Source organism: Citrus sinensis, chromosome 3, assembly GCF_022201045.2.
Source record: "Citrus sinensis cultivar Valencia sweet orange chromosome 3, DVS_A1.0, whole genome shotgun sequence".
Taxonomy (NCBI): Eukaryota; Viridiplantae; Streptophyta; class Magnoliopsida; order Sapindales; family Rutaceae; genus Citrus; species Citrus sinensis.
In genome coordinates this window covers 32,431,038-32,450,575 of record NC_068558.1, presented here as the reverse complement: position 1 = coordinate 32,450,575, position 19,538 = coordinate 32,431,038, and the positions used below count along the sequence as shown (strand labels likewise).

General features: G+C 36.9%; 3 protein-coding genes across 6 annotated transcripts; 2 read left to right on the top strand and 1 right to left on the bottom strand.

Annotated features, from left to right (window-relative positions):
• The first annotated feature begins 4,020 nt into the window (after positions 1-4,020).
• On the top strand, positions 4,021-10,481 carry LOC102628537 (putative disease resistance RPP13-like protein 1). Of its 4 annotated transcripts, none has more exons than XR_008053481.1 (4): positions 4,021-8,471; positions 8,959-9,088; positions 9,226-9,306; positions 9,392-9,778. XR_008053481.1 is itself a non-coding variant. In XM_006478438.4 (2 exons), exon 1 carries the CDS (start codon positions 4,187-4,189, stop codon positions 8,432-8,434), a length of 4,248 nt encoding a protein of 1,415 aa, XP_006478501.2. In that variant the 5' UTR covers positions 4,021-4,186; the 3' UTR covers positions 8,435-8,471; positions 10,093-10,481. The 4 variants fall into 4 exon arrangements, 1 of the variants encoding a protein (XP_006478501.2); XR_008053482.1 differs by adding an exon at positions 8,607-8,683 and having other exon boundaries at positions 9,226-9,778; XR_008053480.1 differs by having other exon boundaries at positions 9,226-9,778.
• Positions 10,482-10,634: 153 nt separating this feature from the next.
• Positions 10,635-15,797, bottom strand: LOC102614450 (MLO-like protein 1). The gene is made up of 14 exons (XM_052435957.1): positions 15,438-15,797; positions 15,173-15,230; positions 14,501-14,754; positions 14,102-14,218; positions 13,656-13,719; positions 13,427-13,521; positions 12,823-12,897; positions 12,657-12,745; positions 12,469-12,518; positions 12,239-12,279; positions 11,770-11,979; positions 11,571-11,638; positions 11,180-11,240; positions 10,635-11,036 (listed from the first exon to the last, which is right to left on the bottom strand). Exons 1-14 carry the CDS (start codon positions 15,552-15,554, stop codon positions 10,839-10,841), a joined length of 1,497 nt encoding a protein of 498 aa, XP_052291917.1. The 5' UTR covers positions 15,555-15,797; the 3' UTR covers positions 10,635-10,838.
• A 1,863-nt stretch (positions 15,798-17,660) lies between these two features.
• Positions 17,661-18,344, top strand: LOC127900753 (uncharacterized). Its single transcript, XM_052435956.1, has one exon. The coding sequence runs from the start codon at positions 17,661-17,663 to the stop codon at positions 18,342-18,344; it is 684 nt and encodes a 227-aa protein (XP_052291916.1).
• Positions 18,345-19,538: the final 1,194 nt, after the last annotated feature.

The window sequence follows — 19,538 nt, the reverse complement described above, 5'->3', positions numbered from 1 at the left end:
GGTAGTCCAATGGCGGTTGACGGCGACTAGCAATGGTTTGACGGTGGTTTGGTGGAGTTCTAGTAACGTTCTAGCAATGGTTTGGTAGAGTTCCAGTGACAGTTAATTTATATTTCCATATTTTCATATTAAATAAATAAGATTATTTATTTTGTTAAGTTTATTAAATCATTCATTAAATTTAATTAATATAAAATTATTTATAATATTAAATTGATAAAATAAAATTATAAATAATTATTATTAATGACATTAATAATTATTATTAAAAGTTGAAGGGTAAGTTTGGAAGTTTTGGTTTCCAACATAAGAGATATTTGAATTAATAATATATAATTCGAATTCTATATTATGATGGAAATTAAATTCTTATATATTTTGTTCAATCAAATAATGAAATAAAAATAAAATTGAAATTATTTTTCTTTCTTCCATTCTCTCCTCCCAACGAATCACCAACTTAGCCTATTTTGTTCGGATGTTTGCAGAACATAGTTCAGAAATTTGCACAAATACTCTCACTTATCATAAATATATAAGAGAAGAATTTGGTTGAGTTCCATAGCAGGACTCAAAAGGCCGAAGCCTCGGTGGCCATTTATCTGTTTAGAGTACTACATTTTTACAGCCCTCTAATCTACTCATCAACCCCAATTTTAAGTTAATCCTACTTTAATTCCATTTTTTTAAAAAAATAGACTATTGTATTTTTCTATTTTTTTAAGTTATATTCTCTCTGTTAAAACTCAAAAGAATTATTATGTTTTTTGCTTTTCTTTTGTAATCTTGATGCCTACCATATATATAAATTCAGAGGATTATTATCTTTTTAATACACCAAGTATTTCGAAATAAAAAAAAAATACTACATGAATTATTGAAAGGTATTACTTCACTACATTAACTTTTTTAAAATGTCAGTTTAATATATTTCTATCACTGCCAATAGTCTAATGATGATGAGCTGCTGATGTCATATGGGCAAAATTATATTTTCATTCGAAGTGAAGAACCTCTGCTTCCTTTTTTAGACACCTTCCCTGATTATTCCCCGAAGCACAAGAGCTAGGGTAAACTCGTCAGCTGAATAGCTATAGTACAGAGTTTAAGGGGGGAATATATATATATATAGCTTTTCCGGGGGGACCAAGAAAAAGGGAAGGAGATATGGAGCCAGTGAGTGGCAACTGGTTCTTCGGTGCTATCAAAAACAGCTTTCTATGCGCTATCAAAGCCACTCGTCCCTTCTCCTTTCCTTTCAGTCAAGGTCTAACCTCGCGTAGCTAATGAAAGGGAATACCTTAGAACAGAACCTACTATAAGCCCTGAGAGCCAGCAAGCAAATCCCCCTTACCAACCTCTATAAAAAAAAGCCCTTTCTCCTTTGATCGGGAAGCTGGTGTAAAGAAAAGAGGTGGTGGGGGCGGCATAAGATCGCACGGGTCGGGCTCCCCATTTCTTCTTGCTTTTAAAATTTTCCTTCTCGGCTCTGCTCTCTTAACGTAATCCTGGGGAGTGGGCTTATAGTCCAGCCTTTCAAGCCCTACTAAGTAAAGGGGGATCGTGCCTTGGCAGAATTACATGCGCAAGCCTTCCTTGTAAGCTAATCCACAGACCCAGCCTTACTCAAATAGGGGTTGAAATTTCATCTTCGCCAGCATTTTCCACCCGGGTGAGCTCGTCTTCATTCTTTTGGGTGGCCTCGCGTCGAGGGGGATACAATTGACTGTCTCGAACTGATACGATAGGAATTGAAGTTCCGACTCTACATGCTGCACAACTTCTACCTTTCTTGAGCCTACTTTTTTGTCATCAGCCAAGATAGTGACTAGCTGGTCGTCGATAACGAACTTGACTTTACCCTTTCCCTTTGGTGCAGCGTAGATGGGCCTTATGGGGAAGGGGCCTTCTGAATGGAGCCAACCAAAGTCTTCCCAAAAGTGAACGATGCCTCGATATCTACCACATTCAAACTGATCTTGAACTGGTACGGCCCGGTCACAACGTCAAGTTCAATTACTCCAACAGTCTGGCGGACGGAATTTTCACACAAATTTGTCATATGCTGATGTCCTAGTGTTATTTTCCTTAAGTATTGCGAATAATACATCACTACACAAATTATTAAAAGGTAACATTTTACAACATTAATTTTTTTTAGAAAACAATTTACTACATTTTCTTTAATTTACAATATTATCATTTACCTATCATTGTAAATTGAATCAGCAATGATATGTTGTTTAACGCCAAGAGCAAGGCAAAATTATAAGTTGACATGGCATTGATTTGAATCTTTTTTTTTTTTACGAGTTATTCATTAAGGATAAAATTTGTATTTTATAAGTCAACTAACAAGTCAATTAACATATGTGATGGAAATGTAGTAAACTATAATTTTTAAAAAGGTTAATGTTAATACTTTTCAATAATTCATGTAATGGTTTGTTTTTTCGCAATATTTGGCATAGTGAAAAAATAATAACTCAAATTAAAAAGTTTCCTGAGTAAGGAATTTCTAATACTTATCATATTGACTTTAATTACATGTATTCTAAATCATAATTTGAAACTAATCTTCAGGTACAATAACATTAAGTTTGTAAGAACTATGAAAAAAAAATTAGATTGTTATAAATTTTTGCCAATCACTTAGTTAGATAAGAAGTGACAGATAGTTAAAAAAAATGTTTGAATTGATTATGAATACAAATAATTTGTAAGAAAAAACATAAATGAGTTTAACTATATTCATAATATTTAAAACTACCCGTATAATAATTGTAAAACACAACTTTTTACTTAGTACACCCATTCATGATCCTCAATTAAACAATTTTCCAAATATTTATAAAAATGGTACGGCACTACTTTCGTTTTTTTAATATTTATAAAAAAGTTTTAATACCATTTTTTAAGAGCTAATTTAACTGTATTTGTATAATCTCTGGCTGAGATGAAGAATGAAAAAATTATATGTGGCCGTCCTTCTTACCTCAGGCCCGGCAGTGCCGTACCATTCTTCTAGCTGTTAGCGGCCTGACTTTGATTGGCAACCCGCTTAAAGAAAAAGGCTAAATAATTATTCTGAATTCATTGTATTTTGAAACAAACAACAACCAATTAACGCTGCTTTTCGTATAATTTTTTAAATAGAGTTTATGTAATTAGAGTTTTTATTGAAGATAGTTTAATTGTTTGTTTATTAATGAGAATTTTTATTAAATATTATAAATTATTTTAATAAAAATATTTAAAATTATGTTACGAGAATATTTTAAATAATTTAATTTGTTAAATAAGTTTTGCAACGTCTATTTTTAAAAGTTTTAAATTTAAATTTCTGTAAATAAAGACAAAATAATTTATTTAACTGTCAAAAATTTTATTGAAAATATAACTAAATAATACTAAAAATTTTTAAAAGAGTTTAAATTAAATAAATATTTTTGAAAATTAGATTATATTAAACATGACACCTTACTTTAAATTATTAGCGAAAGAACTATGTCAGTTTCTCTTGAGATAAAGAGTTCTACAAGCAACTAAAATTTTCTTCTTTTTTTTTTATAAAAAAGGCAACTGTTGAACTTAACTTACTTAATCAAAGAATTAATACATTTTTTATTCAAACTGCGCCATGGCAAGAGTTAATTCCATGGAAGAAAAGTGAATAGATCACTTTCATCAATAAATTTATTGTATATAACTAAACATTTTTCAGAAAAATTATCTTTCTCTCTAGTGCTAGATTTAAAGAAAGTAACTAACATTTAAAGAAAGATAATTGGATATTTATAAGGTGTGGTCGAATCGGGTGTCAACAAAATAATACTATATTTATTTATATCATTATCCTTAATGCTAAATTATTTTTATATTTTAGTACTTAATTTTTTTCATTTAAAAAAATATATATTATAGAACTTTTTTTAAGTGTAAATAACCGTTGAGATTTTAGCGACCCTAATATTTTTTGATGAGGAGTTTTTAACATCGATGTATATATGTATATATATATATATTAATCTATTAAAGAAAAGCAAGGCTGTCAGTCAACTCTTTTGTTCTAACGAATCTGAATCTCTAATCCCAAATTTTCAGAATCCAATCGTCCTTACATCAAACCATTTTCAGTTTCTCTTTGCTTTCTATCAAACCATTTTTTCTTGTTTGCTACGAAACCATGGTTGCTGTGGGAGAGATCTTACTCAATGCCTTGTTCCAGGTTTTGTTTGACAGATTGGCTTCCCCTGATTTATTCAGCTTTGTACGTCAACTTGGAGGCGGGGTCGATTCGGAGCTCAAGAAGTGGGAAAAGAAGCTGAGGATGATCCAGGCGGTGCTCAGGGATGCAGAGGAGAAGCAACTGACGGACGAGGCTGTGAAGATGTGGCTGGACGATCTTCAAGACTTGGCTTATGATGCTGAGGACATTCTTGATGAGTTTGCTACCCAAGCTCTGGAGAGTAAGTTAATGGCAGAAAATCAGGATAGCACCCGCCAGGTTCTTAGTTTCATCCCGGCTAGTTTGAATCCAAATGCTATTATGTTCAATCATAGCATGGGGTCCAAGATTAAAGACATTTGTGGCGGATTGGAGCAACTCTGTCATGAAAGAATTGAACTTGGACTGCAACGGATTCCTGGTTCAGTGGGTACATCATCAGCTTCTGCTGCACAACAAAGGCCACCCAGTTCAAGTGTCCCCACAGAACGTGCTGTATACGGAAGAGATAAAGATAAGGCAAGAATACTTAAGATGGTGTTAAGTACTGATGAAAAAACTGATGATGATGCGAACTTTCGAGTAATACCCATTGTGGGTATGGCAGGAGTTGGAAAAACAACGCTTGCTCGAGAGGTTTACAATGACAAGTCCCTAAATGCCAAGGATTTCAAGTTCGACATAAAAGCATGGGTTTGTATCTCTGACGTCTTTGATGTTTTGAGCATCTCAAAGGCACTCCTCGAGTCAATCACCCGTAAACCTTGTCATCTAAACACTTTAAATGAAGTGCAGGTAGACTTGAAAACGGCTGTCGATGGGAAAAGATTCTTGCTAGTCTTAGATGATGTTTGGAATGAGGATTACAGCTTGTGGGTACACTTGAAGGCTCCCTTACTAGCTGCTGCTCCAAACAGTAAGATGATTATCACCACACGCCATTCACATGTTGCATCTACAATGGGACCAATTAAACATTATAATCTCAAGCGTTTGTTAGATGAGGATTGCTGGTCTATTTTCATAAAGCATGCATATGAGAGTAGATCTCTTAAAGCACATCAAATTTCAGAATTATTCCGCAAGAAAGTTGTTGGCAAGTGTGGAGGATTGCCCCTGGCAGCAAAATCTCTTGGGGGCCTTCTACGTACTACCAGGTGCGATCTGTGGGAAGATATATTGGATAGCAAAATATGGGATTTACCTCAACAAAGTGGCATTCTTCCTGTGTTAAGATTGAGTTACCATCATCTTCCTTCTTATTTGAAAAGATGTTTTGCTTATTGTGCGATTTTTCCCAAAGATTATGAATTTTATGAGAAGGAGCTGGTTTTCTTATGGATTGGTGGAGGTATTATTCGGCAGTCAAAAAACAATGAGCAGCTGGAGGATTTGGGCAGTCAGTGCTTTCATGATCTAGTGTCAAGGTCAATTTTTCAACCATCAAGTAGAAATAGTTGTAAATTTGTGATGCACGACCTTGTACATGATCTTGCTCAACTAGTTTCTGGAGAAACTATATTCAGATTAGAGGAGGCCAATGCGATATCGAGAAGATTTGAAAGGGTTCGTCATTCTTCTTATGTCCGTGGTGGCTATGATGGTAGATCCAAGTTCGAGGTTTTCTATCAGACTGAAAATCTACGAACATTCTTGCCAATACGTATTAGAGGGGGCACTATATGCAGTTACATAACTGGTATAGTTCTCTCTGATTTGTTACCAAAGTTCAAAAGGTTAAGGGTGCTATCTTTGCAGAGATACTATATTGGCGAGTTACTTGTTTCTTTTGAAGATTTGAAACTTCTAAGGTACCTCAACCTTGCTGATACTATGATAAGAACTTTACCCGAGTCAACAAACTCTCTATTGAACTTGGAAATTCTGATATTAAGAAATTGTTCACGTTTAAAAAAGCTGCCATCCAAAATGAGGAATTTGATCAATTTGCATCATCTTGACATAAAAGGTGCGAATTTACTGAGAGAGATGCCACTTGGAATGAAGGAGTTGAAGAATCTTCGAACATTGTCCAATTTCATTGTGGGCAAAGGTGAAGCTATATCTGGTTTGGAAGATTTGAAAAATTTAAAATTTCTCGGTGGTGAACTTTGTATTTCTGGATTAGAGAATGTGAATGATTCACAGAAAGTGAGAGAAGCCACTTTATGTGAGAAGGAGAATCTAAAAACATTGTCTCTAGAATGGGGGTCTCAATTTGACAATTCACAAGACGAAGTTATGGAAGAATATGCAGTTGGGGTACTCGACAAATTACAACCTCATAAATGTATAAAAAATCTCGCAATCAAGCAATATAATGGTGCAAGGTTTCCTTCTTGGTTAGGAGATCCACTGTTCTCCAAGATGGAGGTCCTAAAATTAGAAAACTGTTGGAATTGCACATCATTGCTGTCCCTTGGGTTATTGAGCTCACTGAGAGAACTCACCATTCAAGGGCTGACCAAACTAAAAAGCATAGGTTCTGAGGTTTATGGGAAAGGTTTCTCAAAGCCTTTTCAATCACTGGAGATTCTAAGTTTTGAGAATTTACCGGAATGGGAGTATTGGGACACCAATATCAAAGGAAATGACCATGCTGACCGTGTTGAAATATTTCCTCGCCTCCATAAACTTTCGATTATGGAATGTCCAAAACTCTCTGGAAAATTGCCTGAGCTTCTGCCCTCCTTGGAGACACTTGTTGTTGCTACATGTCAAAAGTTGGTTGTTTCATTATCAGGCTTTCCAGTCCTCTGCAGATTAGAAGTTGATACATGCAAAGAACTAGTGTGCAGAATTCCAGTGGACTCAAAGTTGATAAAGACTATGACTATTTCAAATAGTTCGTTACTTATAACTGGGTGCAAAGGGATGCTATACGGTAGTCCAACTGACTCTTCAATGTTAAAACCTATGACTATTTCAAATATTTTGGAGTTTGGAAAATTATTGACTCCAGGATTTGAGATATTAGAAACTTTGGCCATTGGCAATTCTGAACAGATCAAGTCGTGGAAGCAGCATGGGATCTTTAGATCGGATAAGAAACCTGGCCAAGGGCTACATATGCTTGCTTACCCTGAAGAGGTGTCAATTGAAGAAAACTGCATAAGTTTGGTTTCCTTTCCAGAACTAATTTTCCCCCCAAATAAGCTGCACTCTCTTAGGATTGGAAAGAGCACAGCTCTAAAATCCTTACCTGAGGCAATGATGGCCAGCAATTCACTACTCGAAAGGTTGCGTATTAGCCGTTGTGATTCTCTAACATTCATCACAAGGTGCAAGCTACCTTCATCTCTTAAAATGCTTGAGATATTGCATTGTCAGAACATGCAGTGTTTGGTTGATGGTGAAGACGATGCATCTTCTTCTTCTTCATTGCTTTCTTCAACAATGAATTTGAAACACCTTATGGTTTTGGATTGCCCTAAGCTGACTAGTTTATCATCAGGAATCCGATTCCTTGAGGCGCTTGAATACCTCTATATAAGGGATTGTCCAAAGCTGAAGTCAATTCCAGATAGACTGCACAATCTTAACATTTTACAGAGCATTTATATATGGAATTGTCCAAGTCTTGTTTCATTCCCAGAAAGGGGGCTTCCCAACTGCATTTCAACAGTTGTGATTGCCAACTGTGAGAAGCTTGAGGCCCTGCCTAATGACATGCACAGACTCAACTTTCTTGAACATTTGAGTATAGGGCAATGTCCAAGTATCTTATCATTTCCAGAAGAAGGCTTTCCCACCAATTTAGCATCCCTGGTAATTGGAGGAGATGTCAAAATGTACAAGGGACTGATTCAGTGGGGATTGCACAGGCTTACTGCTCTTAGACGCCTCGAGATTGATGGTTGTCATGATGATGAGGTAGAGTGTTTTCCAAATGAGGAGATGGGAATGATGTTGCCCTCCTCTCTAACTCATTTAACCATTGCGGGATTCAAAAAATTGAAAAAACTATCTTTAATGACCTCTCTTGAATACTTATGGATCAAGAATTGCCCAAATCTCGCATCATTTCCAGAGTTGGGTCTTCCATCGTCACTTACGCAATTATACATTGATCATTGTCCACTGCTGAAAAAGGAGTGCAAAATGGATAAAGGAAAAGAGTGGTCCAAGATTGCTCACATCCCTTGCGTTGAGATAGATGACAAATTCATATACGAACCACAGGAGTCAGCAAATGAGAACTTTTAACTCAAGATTCATTCCAAATATCATCCTCTATAACAAGGTCAGATAATTTTTAATATCTATAATGATGTTTTTTATGTTGTTAATCATATCACAGTATTCTCATTAAGTAGTTGTATAACTAAGCCTCTGCCCTAAACTGAGCCACTCGCTTATTATCAATTTCACTCGTCAGATTGTATGTTGAAGCTATTTGGTTTATCGATGTTATGTCAATAAGCAGCTAATACCTCACAGTGGTAGTTTGTTAAGGTAATTAGTACATTTTCTGTTAATAAATTACAGTTTGCTTTTGTCAGAATTTATAAATTTTATCTTAGCTTTCATCCTCACTTTTGTACATACACATATCGAAATTGTCCAATATAGCTCACATCCCTGGCATTAGGATAAACTGGAAAATCCTTGCACTGCTGTACATCTGCAAATCTTAATGCTGCAGTACTGCATTGGTGGCACCTCCTTTGGTCCACCGCGCAGCTGCCCCAAACGCGCTATTAATCTTGTTATCCTTTCCATTATTTCAGAGAAGGAATCCTGAGATTTTTGGGCATCACCATCTTAATGAAGATCGCATAACCTCACATCTCCACGTAAATGGTCTCCTGCTGATGACCATCTAGAGGTGATTCTTGAGAAAATGATAACCTTGTCGAGGTAAGAAATTCACGATAATGCAGTATCTGATATTCTAATTCTATTCATTAGAATTTGTACAATATAGTTATTATATGTTGTTAGATGCTCTAGCTAAGGTACCTTTCACATTGGACTTGTTTTACTTTGTTTACCAGGTGACATGTGAGCACATCCTGGCCACTGGTCAGAGGCTCCAAGAAACATCTGATGGAGACTTAATGGCCCTGCAAATCCTGGTAATGCCAGTCACTGATCCTTATACCTTGAACCATGTTGAAGTAGACACTCACATACCATAAGTCAATTGCAATTTCAATGCAGCTAGCGACAAGTGATTGTTAATCTGCAAATTAAACTTCTAACAGTAGAAGACATACCCTGCAGTCTTTGTGATCATGTTTGGTGATATCAATTCCAGAAAAGAGAAGAGAAGATCGAGCTTTTTGTTCATGTAATTAGATATGATGAAGCAAATCACATATAATACAATTTTAATAAAGATGATCAATTCATTTTTGAAATCTTCAAGATTCTGGTGGACAAATATCTTAATGTATGGAGGAAATTCTTGCAACTGCTGTAAATTTTCATTTTCGATTTTTCAAGTTTTTGTAAAATCTTCATGTCGTGATACTGCTGTGTTAGGGCCTCCTTAGTCTTAATCTTGTTGTCCTGTTCATTGTTCAAGGGCAGGAATATTGAGCAAAATGTTGGTATCAGCATCTTAGTCAAGATCACATGACCTCACATAGTAAATGTTCTGCTCATTGTTGGTGAGTCTGGATATTAATGCTTCAGAAAATTATGCACTTATTTAGTTGAGTTAAGATTTCCATGATAGTGCAGTATTTGATATTCTAATTGCATCAATTAGAATTTGGTGCAAGCTACCATATGTATATTTGTTGTTAGTTGGCAGCCGAGGTACCTTTTCGCAATGCACTTGTCTTACTTTGTCTTCCTGGTGACTTGTGAACACATCAGCTGATAGAGGCTAGTGACCCTGCTGCAAATCCTGGCAGGCTGTGCTAGTCATTGATCCTTATGCTACGTACCTGCACCCTTACACTCTGTGAAGTCATTGGAATTTTAATGCAGGTTGATGTGTTCACAAGTCAACGTGACTGTTGGGGTCTGAAGCTTCTAACAGTTCAAGATATACCCAGCAGTCTTCATGGTTGATTGTATCAATTCCATAAAACAGAAGAGAAGATCCAGGTTTCGTTCATGCAAGTAGAAACGATGAAGCAAATGACATCATCAAGCTAGACTCAGAAATTAATGGAGATCACCATTTCATGAACTTAAGAGATTTTTCTTTGACAATGTCATCAAATCGAAATGTGTCATGTCTCAGTTGCTACCATTTAATTTAACTTTCTCATCAAGTTATAAAACCTATTTTAAGTTATGGTTGGGTTGCATTCGTTGCTGTCTATTAATAAGGACAAATATTGTCATGGAATAAAAAAAAAAGGTTGCGGCACTCACAAGATGGATTATAAGACATTAAACAAAAATATTTTAAATGTTTGAGCATGCCACCTTAACATTACTCCAAAATCAAATTGAATTCTGTTTACGATAACTTAAATTTTGTATCTATAGTACTTACTCATGAACATGGTTTCATCTCAACACATTTTCATACAATCACAATCACCAGAACTAACTAAGCTAAGTAGTACTTGCCAAATATTGGAGAAATCAGACTATTATTTGCAAAACTGCTGCTGCTTCTGAGGGATAAGTGATTGATTAAGTTTGTTCAGTTGGATGGTTTTCTGAAAGAAGAGAATGTGGATGAATATGATCTGGAGAGCATTGATGCAAGGGAGCTACTTCTTGATAAATTGCCATCAAGTCTATTCCTTCTTTCAATGTTCTTCCTTGCTTTCTTGGCCCAATGAATTAGCCCTTCTTGTATGTTTTCTTTGAATATAGCCTTCTTGAATTTACTTCCCATCTGCACCAAATAAATCAACATTAATTTTTGTTGTAAGCCTAAATTATTCTCGTATTGATTGTAAGATTCAACATAAAATCTGAATTTTATAACGTTTGAATTTTCATGTTAGAGAATGAATCGTAATAATTTATCCAACTCACCTGTACAACAATTGCATAAAGTGGTAGGATACTATAGCTGCAGAGAACCTGAACAAACACCCTAAAATGCAAAAATGTAATATAATCAAACACGCACACATATTTATATATAGATATATTCATATATTTCATTTTTATGAGTGGTAATTTATAATTACACACACATATACATATACATATACTCATGTGGGTGTCCTCACTTTTTTTTATGCAAATATGTTATTAAGTCATATTATTTAATAGAATCAATGTTCAATTAACTATTAAACCATTTGGTTTAATAAGTCACTGTTCAATTAACTATAAAGCATATGACTTGATAACGGACATGCATGGAAAAAAAAGAAAAACGAACACCTGCACATGAAAATTATATATATTTTATACGTACCCAATGACAAGTCTTGGGATGATATACTCTACTGATCCCATGATGCAGGAATGAAAACCATATTGAACCTGTAATACATTAGTTTGATGCATTAGATGAATCAATTATATATGAGAATTGAGACGCATTAATAATAAGTTAAAGTTCAATAATTATTTAATTATGAAAATTGGGAAATATTAGAACTAATATTTCTTACCAAAATCCAAAAGAAAACAGCAAGTTCAAAAGAATTTTGGAAAAGAATGATGTGAATAAGTGTGAGAACAAGCTTGGGTTTGTGCAACCAGAAGTGATCATCAGAAGGCTTAACGACTAAGTCCCCTTCAACAGCCATATGTTTCTCAGCAACATCTTGTGCCAATTGTGTCAGTATGTGCTGCAGCTTAGTCCCCACACAAATTAAAAGCTGCAATTTTGTAAAGAAACATTTACAATATCAAACGTTAATTAATTAGAAACTAATAAATACTTGGAATTAGAAATTTCTGTAGCTCTAAGCTCTCCTGAGCTCTTAAAAGTTTTATATCACGTGTCAAATAAATAATTTATTTCTGAAATTTAACCACAAATTAGCCGTAAGAATTTTTTTAATGAAAATAAGCTCAGATCAAAATGAAACATTGTTAATATTTGTACAAAAGACATTTGTTATGGGGAAAACTTACAATTAAGGGAACGAATGATATCCAAAAATATGCATGCAAATCTGCGGAAGAAGACAAAAATTAAAATTAATCAATACAAACATGAAATGACAATATGAAAATTATTTGAAATGTAAAAAACATTACCTTTGTATAATTTAATAGCACCAAGTAATAAATAAAATTGGATCTGAATTTTAAAATAGGTAGATATCTACACAGAAATTTCTATGGTATATGAAATCGCTTACCCTGGACATTGGCCAATAGAAAAATAACCACTATCACCCAAAGATGCCAGCTGCAATCAATCATTGAACTCAGTCATTAATAGCATCCTCCAAGCTAGCTAGTTAGAAAAATCATGTAATCAAGTTTCTTGTTGATGAATTTTTTTTTTTTTAACTCTTCAATGAATATGCAATATTCATACGCATACCTTATTCCAACAACTTTCTTAAAATCAGCTTCAAAAGCACGGGTTACATAGTTGTGAAAATTGAACTTGGGATTAGTCCTGCAATGATTCTATCAGAAAAATTAGTTATAACAAAGGATGAATAAAATTGATTGAAAAATTTTATTCCAAGTTGATGAAAACTCACCATGACGAAGCCATGTCTCAATGTTGTATAATCTGCTTTATTCACTGATACAAAGAATTGCTTGCAAAATGCTTGCTGAAAAATCAAAATGATGCCATTATATACTTTATAGCTTATTTTGAATTTCAAGCAAAATTATTTCAATATTAATAAAATGTCCAATATATTTTAGTAGTAATTATAAAACTTGTTTAACATTGCTTATATAATTTTATTTATTAAATTCATTTTAATACTTTTTTATTATTACAAAATTTCAAACTCAATGTTTAGGTTAATTTAACACCATCTAGCAATACATAAAACCAAATCTTGCCAATTTTTTTTTTTTATCTGAACTACGAGGTGGTTCCAAGTGGGCTCTAATTGTGAGAGACACCCTTAAGCCCGTATCACAACCCAGACTAATCCCCGCTTGCATCGGGTCAGCCCGTAAGGGATAAAGTGCTGGCCAAAGTGGTGACTCCATACGAGAGCAGGGCTTGAACCCCTGACCTCTCTTAAGGAGTGAGAGTGCTAAACTACTAACACTAACCAAATTTGGTTCAAATCTTGCCAATTTTGTTTGTTCTTTAAAAATAATTAGAAGATCATCATTACTCACCATCCAACCAATGATAGCGTGTCTCTTTCCAACACCTAGGAAGCGATTCTTCACAAAATCATGCTCTCGAACATTGGTAAGTTTTCTTTCCAAAACTGCATAAATAATTCTTTCATAATCAGAAAGGTCAATCTCACGGGATAGTATAATTTTCTTTAAAACCAAAAAACAGTGGATGTCAATTGAACAAAATGAGAGAGAAAGGGAAAGGAAAAAGAATTAAGTATACCAGGATTTTCGCTTGCCTGCAATTCCTCTATGATAGATTCTTCCCATTTTCTCCATTGACGTATCTAAATCGGAGTGGACTTAAAATATAAGCAAACCTCAAATATACATTAAAGGAGAATATGCCATATTATACCACGTGATGGTATAGTTGGAAAAACTACTCGCACATTATAGCGACCGACATTACAACGAGACAATATGTGATTTTGTCTAGTAATCTACAATTTTAATTTTACTGATAAGGTGCTACAAAATTAGGTCACATGTGCTATTTTTAACGGTAGAGTGTGGACAACATTTTTCATAAGATCATTTCTGAATGGGTAATAAATAATAAAATCAATTGATACCATAAGCATGATAATAAATAATTTGTGATATATCAGCTGAGACACACAAACTAAGTATTTCAAGTGCTTATGTTGCAAAAAATTATTTGTGTACCTTTGCTCCTCCAAAAATAACTGTTAAACCACAGAAAGTGACGTGTGAAACAGCTAAGACAAAGATAAATATGTGAAGATGATGTAACGCTGTTTCGGGTAACAAAGGAACCTTTCCCTGCAAATTGATTAAAGGAAACTAATTGTGTTAGATGAACTGAAAAATCACAAAATATGAATGTTAATTAGTACAACAACACCATTATTATTTTCCCACAATATTTTTTTTTTCCAATTATTCATTGCTCCTTCGTTGTGCTACGAAATCTTTTTGTGCAATACAAATTTATTTTTCTGTGTCGTGTTGCAAAAAAATAATAATAATAAATTGTATTCTTGTCTAATACGAATGTTTGTAACAAAAAACGACGAAGCAATGATTTTAACAAAATTTAGTTACCTGTTTTTTGCAATAATATTCACCAGACTCGACGGCAAGGAGGTGACGACCAACTCGGGGATGAAAATGAAAGGAGGGATTTGATAAAAACTCCAAATCATCCTTTTTTATACCATGAATAGGATGAAGCTTAGTCCTCTGATTTTCTCTGCAAGGCAACCACGTCTTGGCCAGTTTCTTTGGTATGCAAATTTTGGAAATAAAACCTTGGCATACTGTTAATAGCAACGATATGAACCCTAACAACATCAATTCTGTACCAACACGATCACATGAACATTATGAATTAAAACGACGATTAATTATTTTAACATTATGTAAATGTACAAGTTTTCCTGGCAAAATAAAAAATTCAAGTAACTAATCAAAGTTCCAACAAATGATTCATTAAAATATTGAGTCACAATTTTATTCAAGTAACTATGTCTCTCGTTTCGTTAATTTCTATATTAGTTTTTCGTACTTTGGTGGTATTGCTTTACCCCTCGTCACGTACATTCGTAAAAACTTTACAAAAAAAAATGAAAATATTATTGTAATAAACTATTCAATTTTTTTATTATGCTAAAACATTGTGGAGGTAAATAGCAAAAAATGAAAATTTTTAATTTAGTGAGGAAACCAGCAATCTTCTTGTAAATAAAGAGAGAAATTGGAAGGGCTAAGAGATACCTTCTTTAATCTTCTGTAAAGCTTCATAAAGGTTTCTCTGGTTCTTTTTCTTCAACAACTGCAAAATTAAAACAAAGGATCATCCATAATTGACTCTCAATATTCATTAAGAAATTGAATGGAAGAAAAGAAAAAAGTAAGAAAACAAAATTGTAGTTTAGGGATATCATATCACACTAATAAATTGATAAACATACAAAAAAAAAAAAAAGAATCTTTAGATTTAATTATAAAAAAGAAAAAAATGAAAAGAGTGAAAACGTGCCTTGCCTAGTTTATGTAGAAGGCGTTCAACAGTTAGAGATATAACAACGATAACACTGCACACGCCGCCAACCACCCACGTCGGCGTGTACTCTATCGTTGTTCCGCCTCCTGCCATTTCCTCGGAGTTCAACTCTCCGGCTCTCTCTCTCTCTCTCTCTCTTTATTTAGACTCTAATTTTCTAGAGTTGTCTATTTCTCCAACATCATTAAAAATAATAATAATAAGAATAAGAATAACAGAACTAAAAGGATTGCATGTATTAGTTATTATCCTATTCAACCTCCGAGATTTCTGGCCGTTTAAAGTCATCCCTTGTCTTAAACCAGAAGTGCAGCATTCCAAAAATAAAAAAATAAAAAAGAATTTGGAAACTTGTAGGTACTGAGTTATTTACAAATTTTAAAAACAATTATATATGCACTCTAAGATCAACCAATTATAAGTAATTAGATATCTGAAGAGAAACTTTAAAATAGTTTTGTCACAATTTAATGGACCCTGTTTGAGGGAAAAATAAGAAAGGCAATAGAGCGCCACGTGTCAACCAATGGAATGATTTTAGCACAATCGGAGGTACCCTGCACAATCCGAGGTGCCTGGCATGACTTGAGGTACCCCGTATAAATAGAGGTACCCTGCACAATTAGAGGTATCCCACACAAATAGAGGTACCCCATACGAATAGAGGTACCCCATACAAATAGGGGTACCCCGCGTAATAGGGGGTATCCCACGTAACTCGAGGTGCCCGGCAAAGCGGATGCAAGAGAATCCACCGAAAATATCCGCCATGAGAAACGTCTCCGCCTCCTAAAAGATATTATTTGATTTTGTCAGAATTCGGAATCAAGAACGTCGTATCAAAAGGGGGGGACAGCCGCCTGCTATCTCTGCCAAAAGTGAAGGACAATGTCCCAAGAACAGTAGTCCCCAGCCGCCTACCCGACAGCTACTGCAGAGGTACCCTAGACCACTCGCCAGCGCGCGCCACGTTTCCAAAAGATGAGATACGCCGCGAACATGCAAATAATGGCCCAAAAAAAATCATAAAGAGGTAAAAGGACGTTAGCCAAAAAGGGTACGCCACGTGGCAGCTGAGGTACTCCATATATAAAGGTGCCTAGGTTTCATTCTCCATCATGCTCTCATTCACCCTAAAACACTCACACTCCGAAAAATAGGTTTTCTTCAACCTTAAAACCCTAATTTACAGAGGGCTAGCCAGCTCTCTTTACCATAAAAGCTTGAGTTTGCTAACTTGAGCGTCGGAGTGTGAACGCCGGAGTACCCCGGCTTCACCTCTAACCTCTATTTCACTGTTTTGCAGGCGTGTAGCTCATTTTGAAGAACACCTCTCTTGGTTTTGACCTTTCACCATTGTTACCACTCTCTCTCCCATTCTCACCTCCCCCGAACTTCAGATACACCGCACTGCACACAACAAACCAGTAAGGTACCCCATCTCCCTCAAAAAAATATAAATTCATTGTTCAAGATAGATTTTGGCTTTTCCTACCCCAAAATCCTTAGAAAACAATTGGCGCCGTATGTGGGGAGTCGCACAAAAAGCCTCCTCCGCGGTTACCAAACTAGTTGTTGTGTGTACTCCAATACATGGCACCCGACGTACCTCCCGAAGGTTTAATGGGGGATCCTACAAGGATGAGAGATGACAGCAACAATGAAGGTAGTGATCCCGCGAGAAGGGTAGCCCGCATCAGTAAGGGCAAGGGTGTCAAGCAATCGACGGGTGTTCGCCAAGAGGAGGAACCTATTTCTCACAAGCGTTTCGAGGATCTTGCCCACGCAATACTTAGGGCGGTCGGATCTCGGGCACCCGAAAGTTCACTTCCACCAGTGACGTTAGAAGCTCCACCACCTCAAACGGTCGACCAAGCTATGGTCAGAAGAGGGGTACCCGAGGCCAGCAAGCCAAAGCCTAGGCCATCGGGTACCCGTTCTAAGTTTCAAACCATGGGCTCCTGCGACGAGCGTTCCACCGCCTCTTGTAATTCCCGCAGCAGCCAGGGTACGAGGTGTGCAAAGCGTACCCACGAGGATCTCCGTGAGAACTTAAACACCAAAAGGGCTTCTCAAATGGCGGCGACATCATCGGGTACACCGACGGTACCCCTCGAACTTGTGGAAAAGATGGAGAATCTGGAAGCCCAAGTGAAGCTCCTCTCCGAGAAGTAAAACATCACAGCTACACCAACGCCAATGACCTACCAATCGCCATTCACTATGGAGATTAGGACAGCAGCTCTCCCCGAGGCGTTCGCCATGTCTCAGATATCCCAATACTCGGGTACTACTGATCCCTCGGAGCATGCTGAGCTATACCGTGACCAAATGCTTATTAAGGGTGTAGATGAGAGCGCCATGTGTAGGATGTTTACACACACACTCACGGGCCCCGCGAAGTCATGGTTTCGCTCTTTGAAAGCGGGTAGCATATCTTCCTTACACCAATTGTTATCCGAATTTACTAAAGAGTTTTCCTATGCTTCCACTCAAGATAGGGTAGCCTCCAAACTTGCCTTTATCAAGCAAGGGGAGGCCGAGCCTTTGGCGGAGTATGTAAGTCGTTTCCACCAAGAGGTGCTGCGAACCGGAGCATTTGGAAACCAATACACATTGACCCATTTTGAGAAAAATTTGCGGTTGGGTAAGTTATGGCGTTCTTTTCAAAATGAGCGTCCACTTTCATATGGGGAAGCTCGTTCTCGAGCATTGCAACAAGTGGAAATGGACGAAAAATGCCAATTAAAGCGCCAAGAAGATAAGGCCGATGTTACAAAGAACAAGGAGAAGCCCAAGAGGGTGGAAGCCCCAATACCGCGGGTACCCCGAGCACGGAGCCCTCCACGGGCTGCCCTGCGGGGACGAGGGTATAACCCTTAGGGTACCTCAAGGGTACCCCAACCTCCAAGATCGCCACCACCGGATCAGCGAGAGCCACCACCGAGGCCTCGGTACGAATCTTACCACCTACTGAATCGATCCCCAGAGCAGATCTTCTACCATATTCGGGATAGCGGCCTCCTCCGTCCACCTAAGCCAATGAAGAAATACCCCAACATGAAGCGTAGCCTGAAGTATTGCGAGTTCCATGAGGACTTTGGTCACAGCACAGCCGAGTGCTTCACCTTGCGAGAGAAAATTGAATCTTTGATTCTCAGCGGGTACCTCAAAGAATTTGTTGCTGGCATGAGAGAAGCTCAGAAATCTGCGAAACAGGATAAAGGCAAGCGGGTAACTGATGGCAGTCCCGAACGAGAGGTACCCCCTGGACACAAGAAAGGCGTGTATGTCCGAATGATCATGGGCGGACCGACTTTAGCGGGCCAATCTAGGAGGGCTATCAAAGGCTATGGTAGATCGTTGTCGATAACCACCAATATGGGCAAAGAAGTCAACCTTAATGAATGGGGTACACCGAAGGTACCCCACCATCCCCCGCCTATCCTTTTTACAGAAAAAGATGCGGAGGGCATCTCGTACTCCCATGACGATGCCTTCGTAATTACGTTGAAGGTTGCTACTGGTAAGGTAGCAAGAACTCTCGTAGATACAGGCAGTTCCGTTGACATCATTTTCAAAAGCGCCTTGGATCAACTATTGATTGAGTCGCCAAAGATCACCCCATATGCTACGCCTCTTATTGGGTTTGCCGGAGATATGGTTATACCAAAAGGCATCATTACGCTCCCCGTTTCACTTGGTAAGGTACCTCACCGTATTGTTCATATGATTGATTTTCTTATTGTAGATCGCCCGGGTGCGGGGGATAGCTCGAGGGTACCCCATGGGGACCAAGTGGAGCCCAGGTGTGAAGTCGAGGCACCCTTGGATCCCCGAATATTAAAGGATGAAAAAAGAGGTACCCCAGTTGAAGATCTTATTTCAGTCTCGATTTGCACTACCGACCCAACAAAGACAGTGAAAATAGGTTCCAACCTCTCGGAGGAACAAAGAGAGAAGCTCATCACCTTCCTACGTACGCACCACGATGTATTCGCTTGGTCCCACTCGGATATGCCGGGTATCCCACCATCTCTCTCTTGTCACAAACTCAATGTCAGCCCGCATAATAAA

Coding starts and splice junctions, on each gene's coding strand:
- LOC102628537 (XM_006478438.4), top strand. CDS start 4,187: ATGGTTGCTGTGGGAGAGATCTTACTCAATGCCTTGTTCCAGGTTTTG.
- LOC102614450 (XM_052435957.1), bottom strand. CDS start 15,554: ATGGCAGGAGGCGGAACAACGATAGAGTACACGCCGACGTGGGTGGTT. Junction 13,720..14,101: donor TTATTTTTGGAGGAGCAAAG/GTACACAAATAA, acceptor ACTCCGATTTAG/ATACGTCAATGGAGAAAATG. Junction 11,241..11,570: donor ATCCCAAGACTTGTCATTGG/GTACGTATAAAA, acceptor TTTGCATTTTAG/GGTGTTTGTTCAGGTTCTCT.
- LOC127900753 (XM_052435956.1), top strand. CDS start 17,661: ATGACCTACCAATCGCCATTCACTATGGAGATTAGGACAGCAGCTCTC.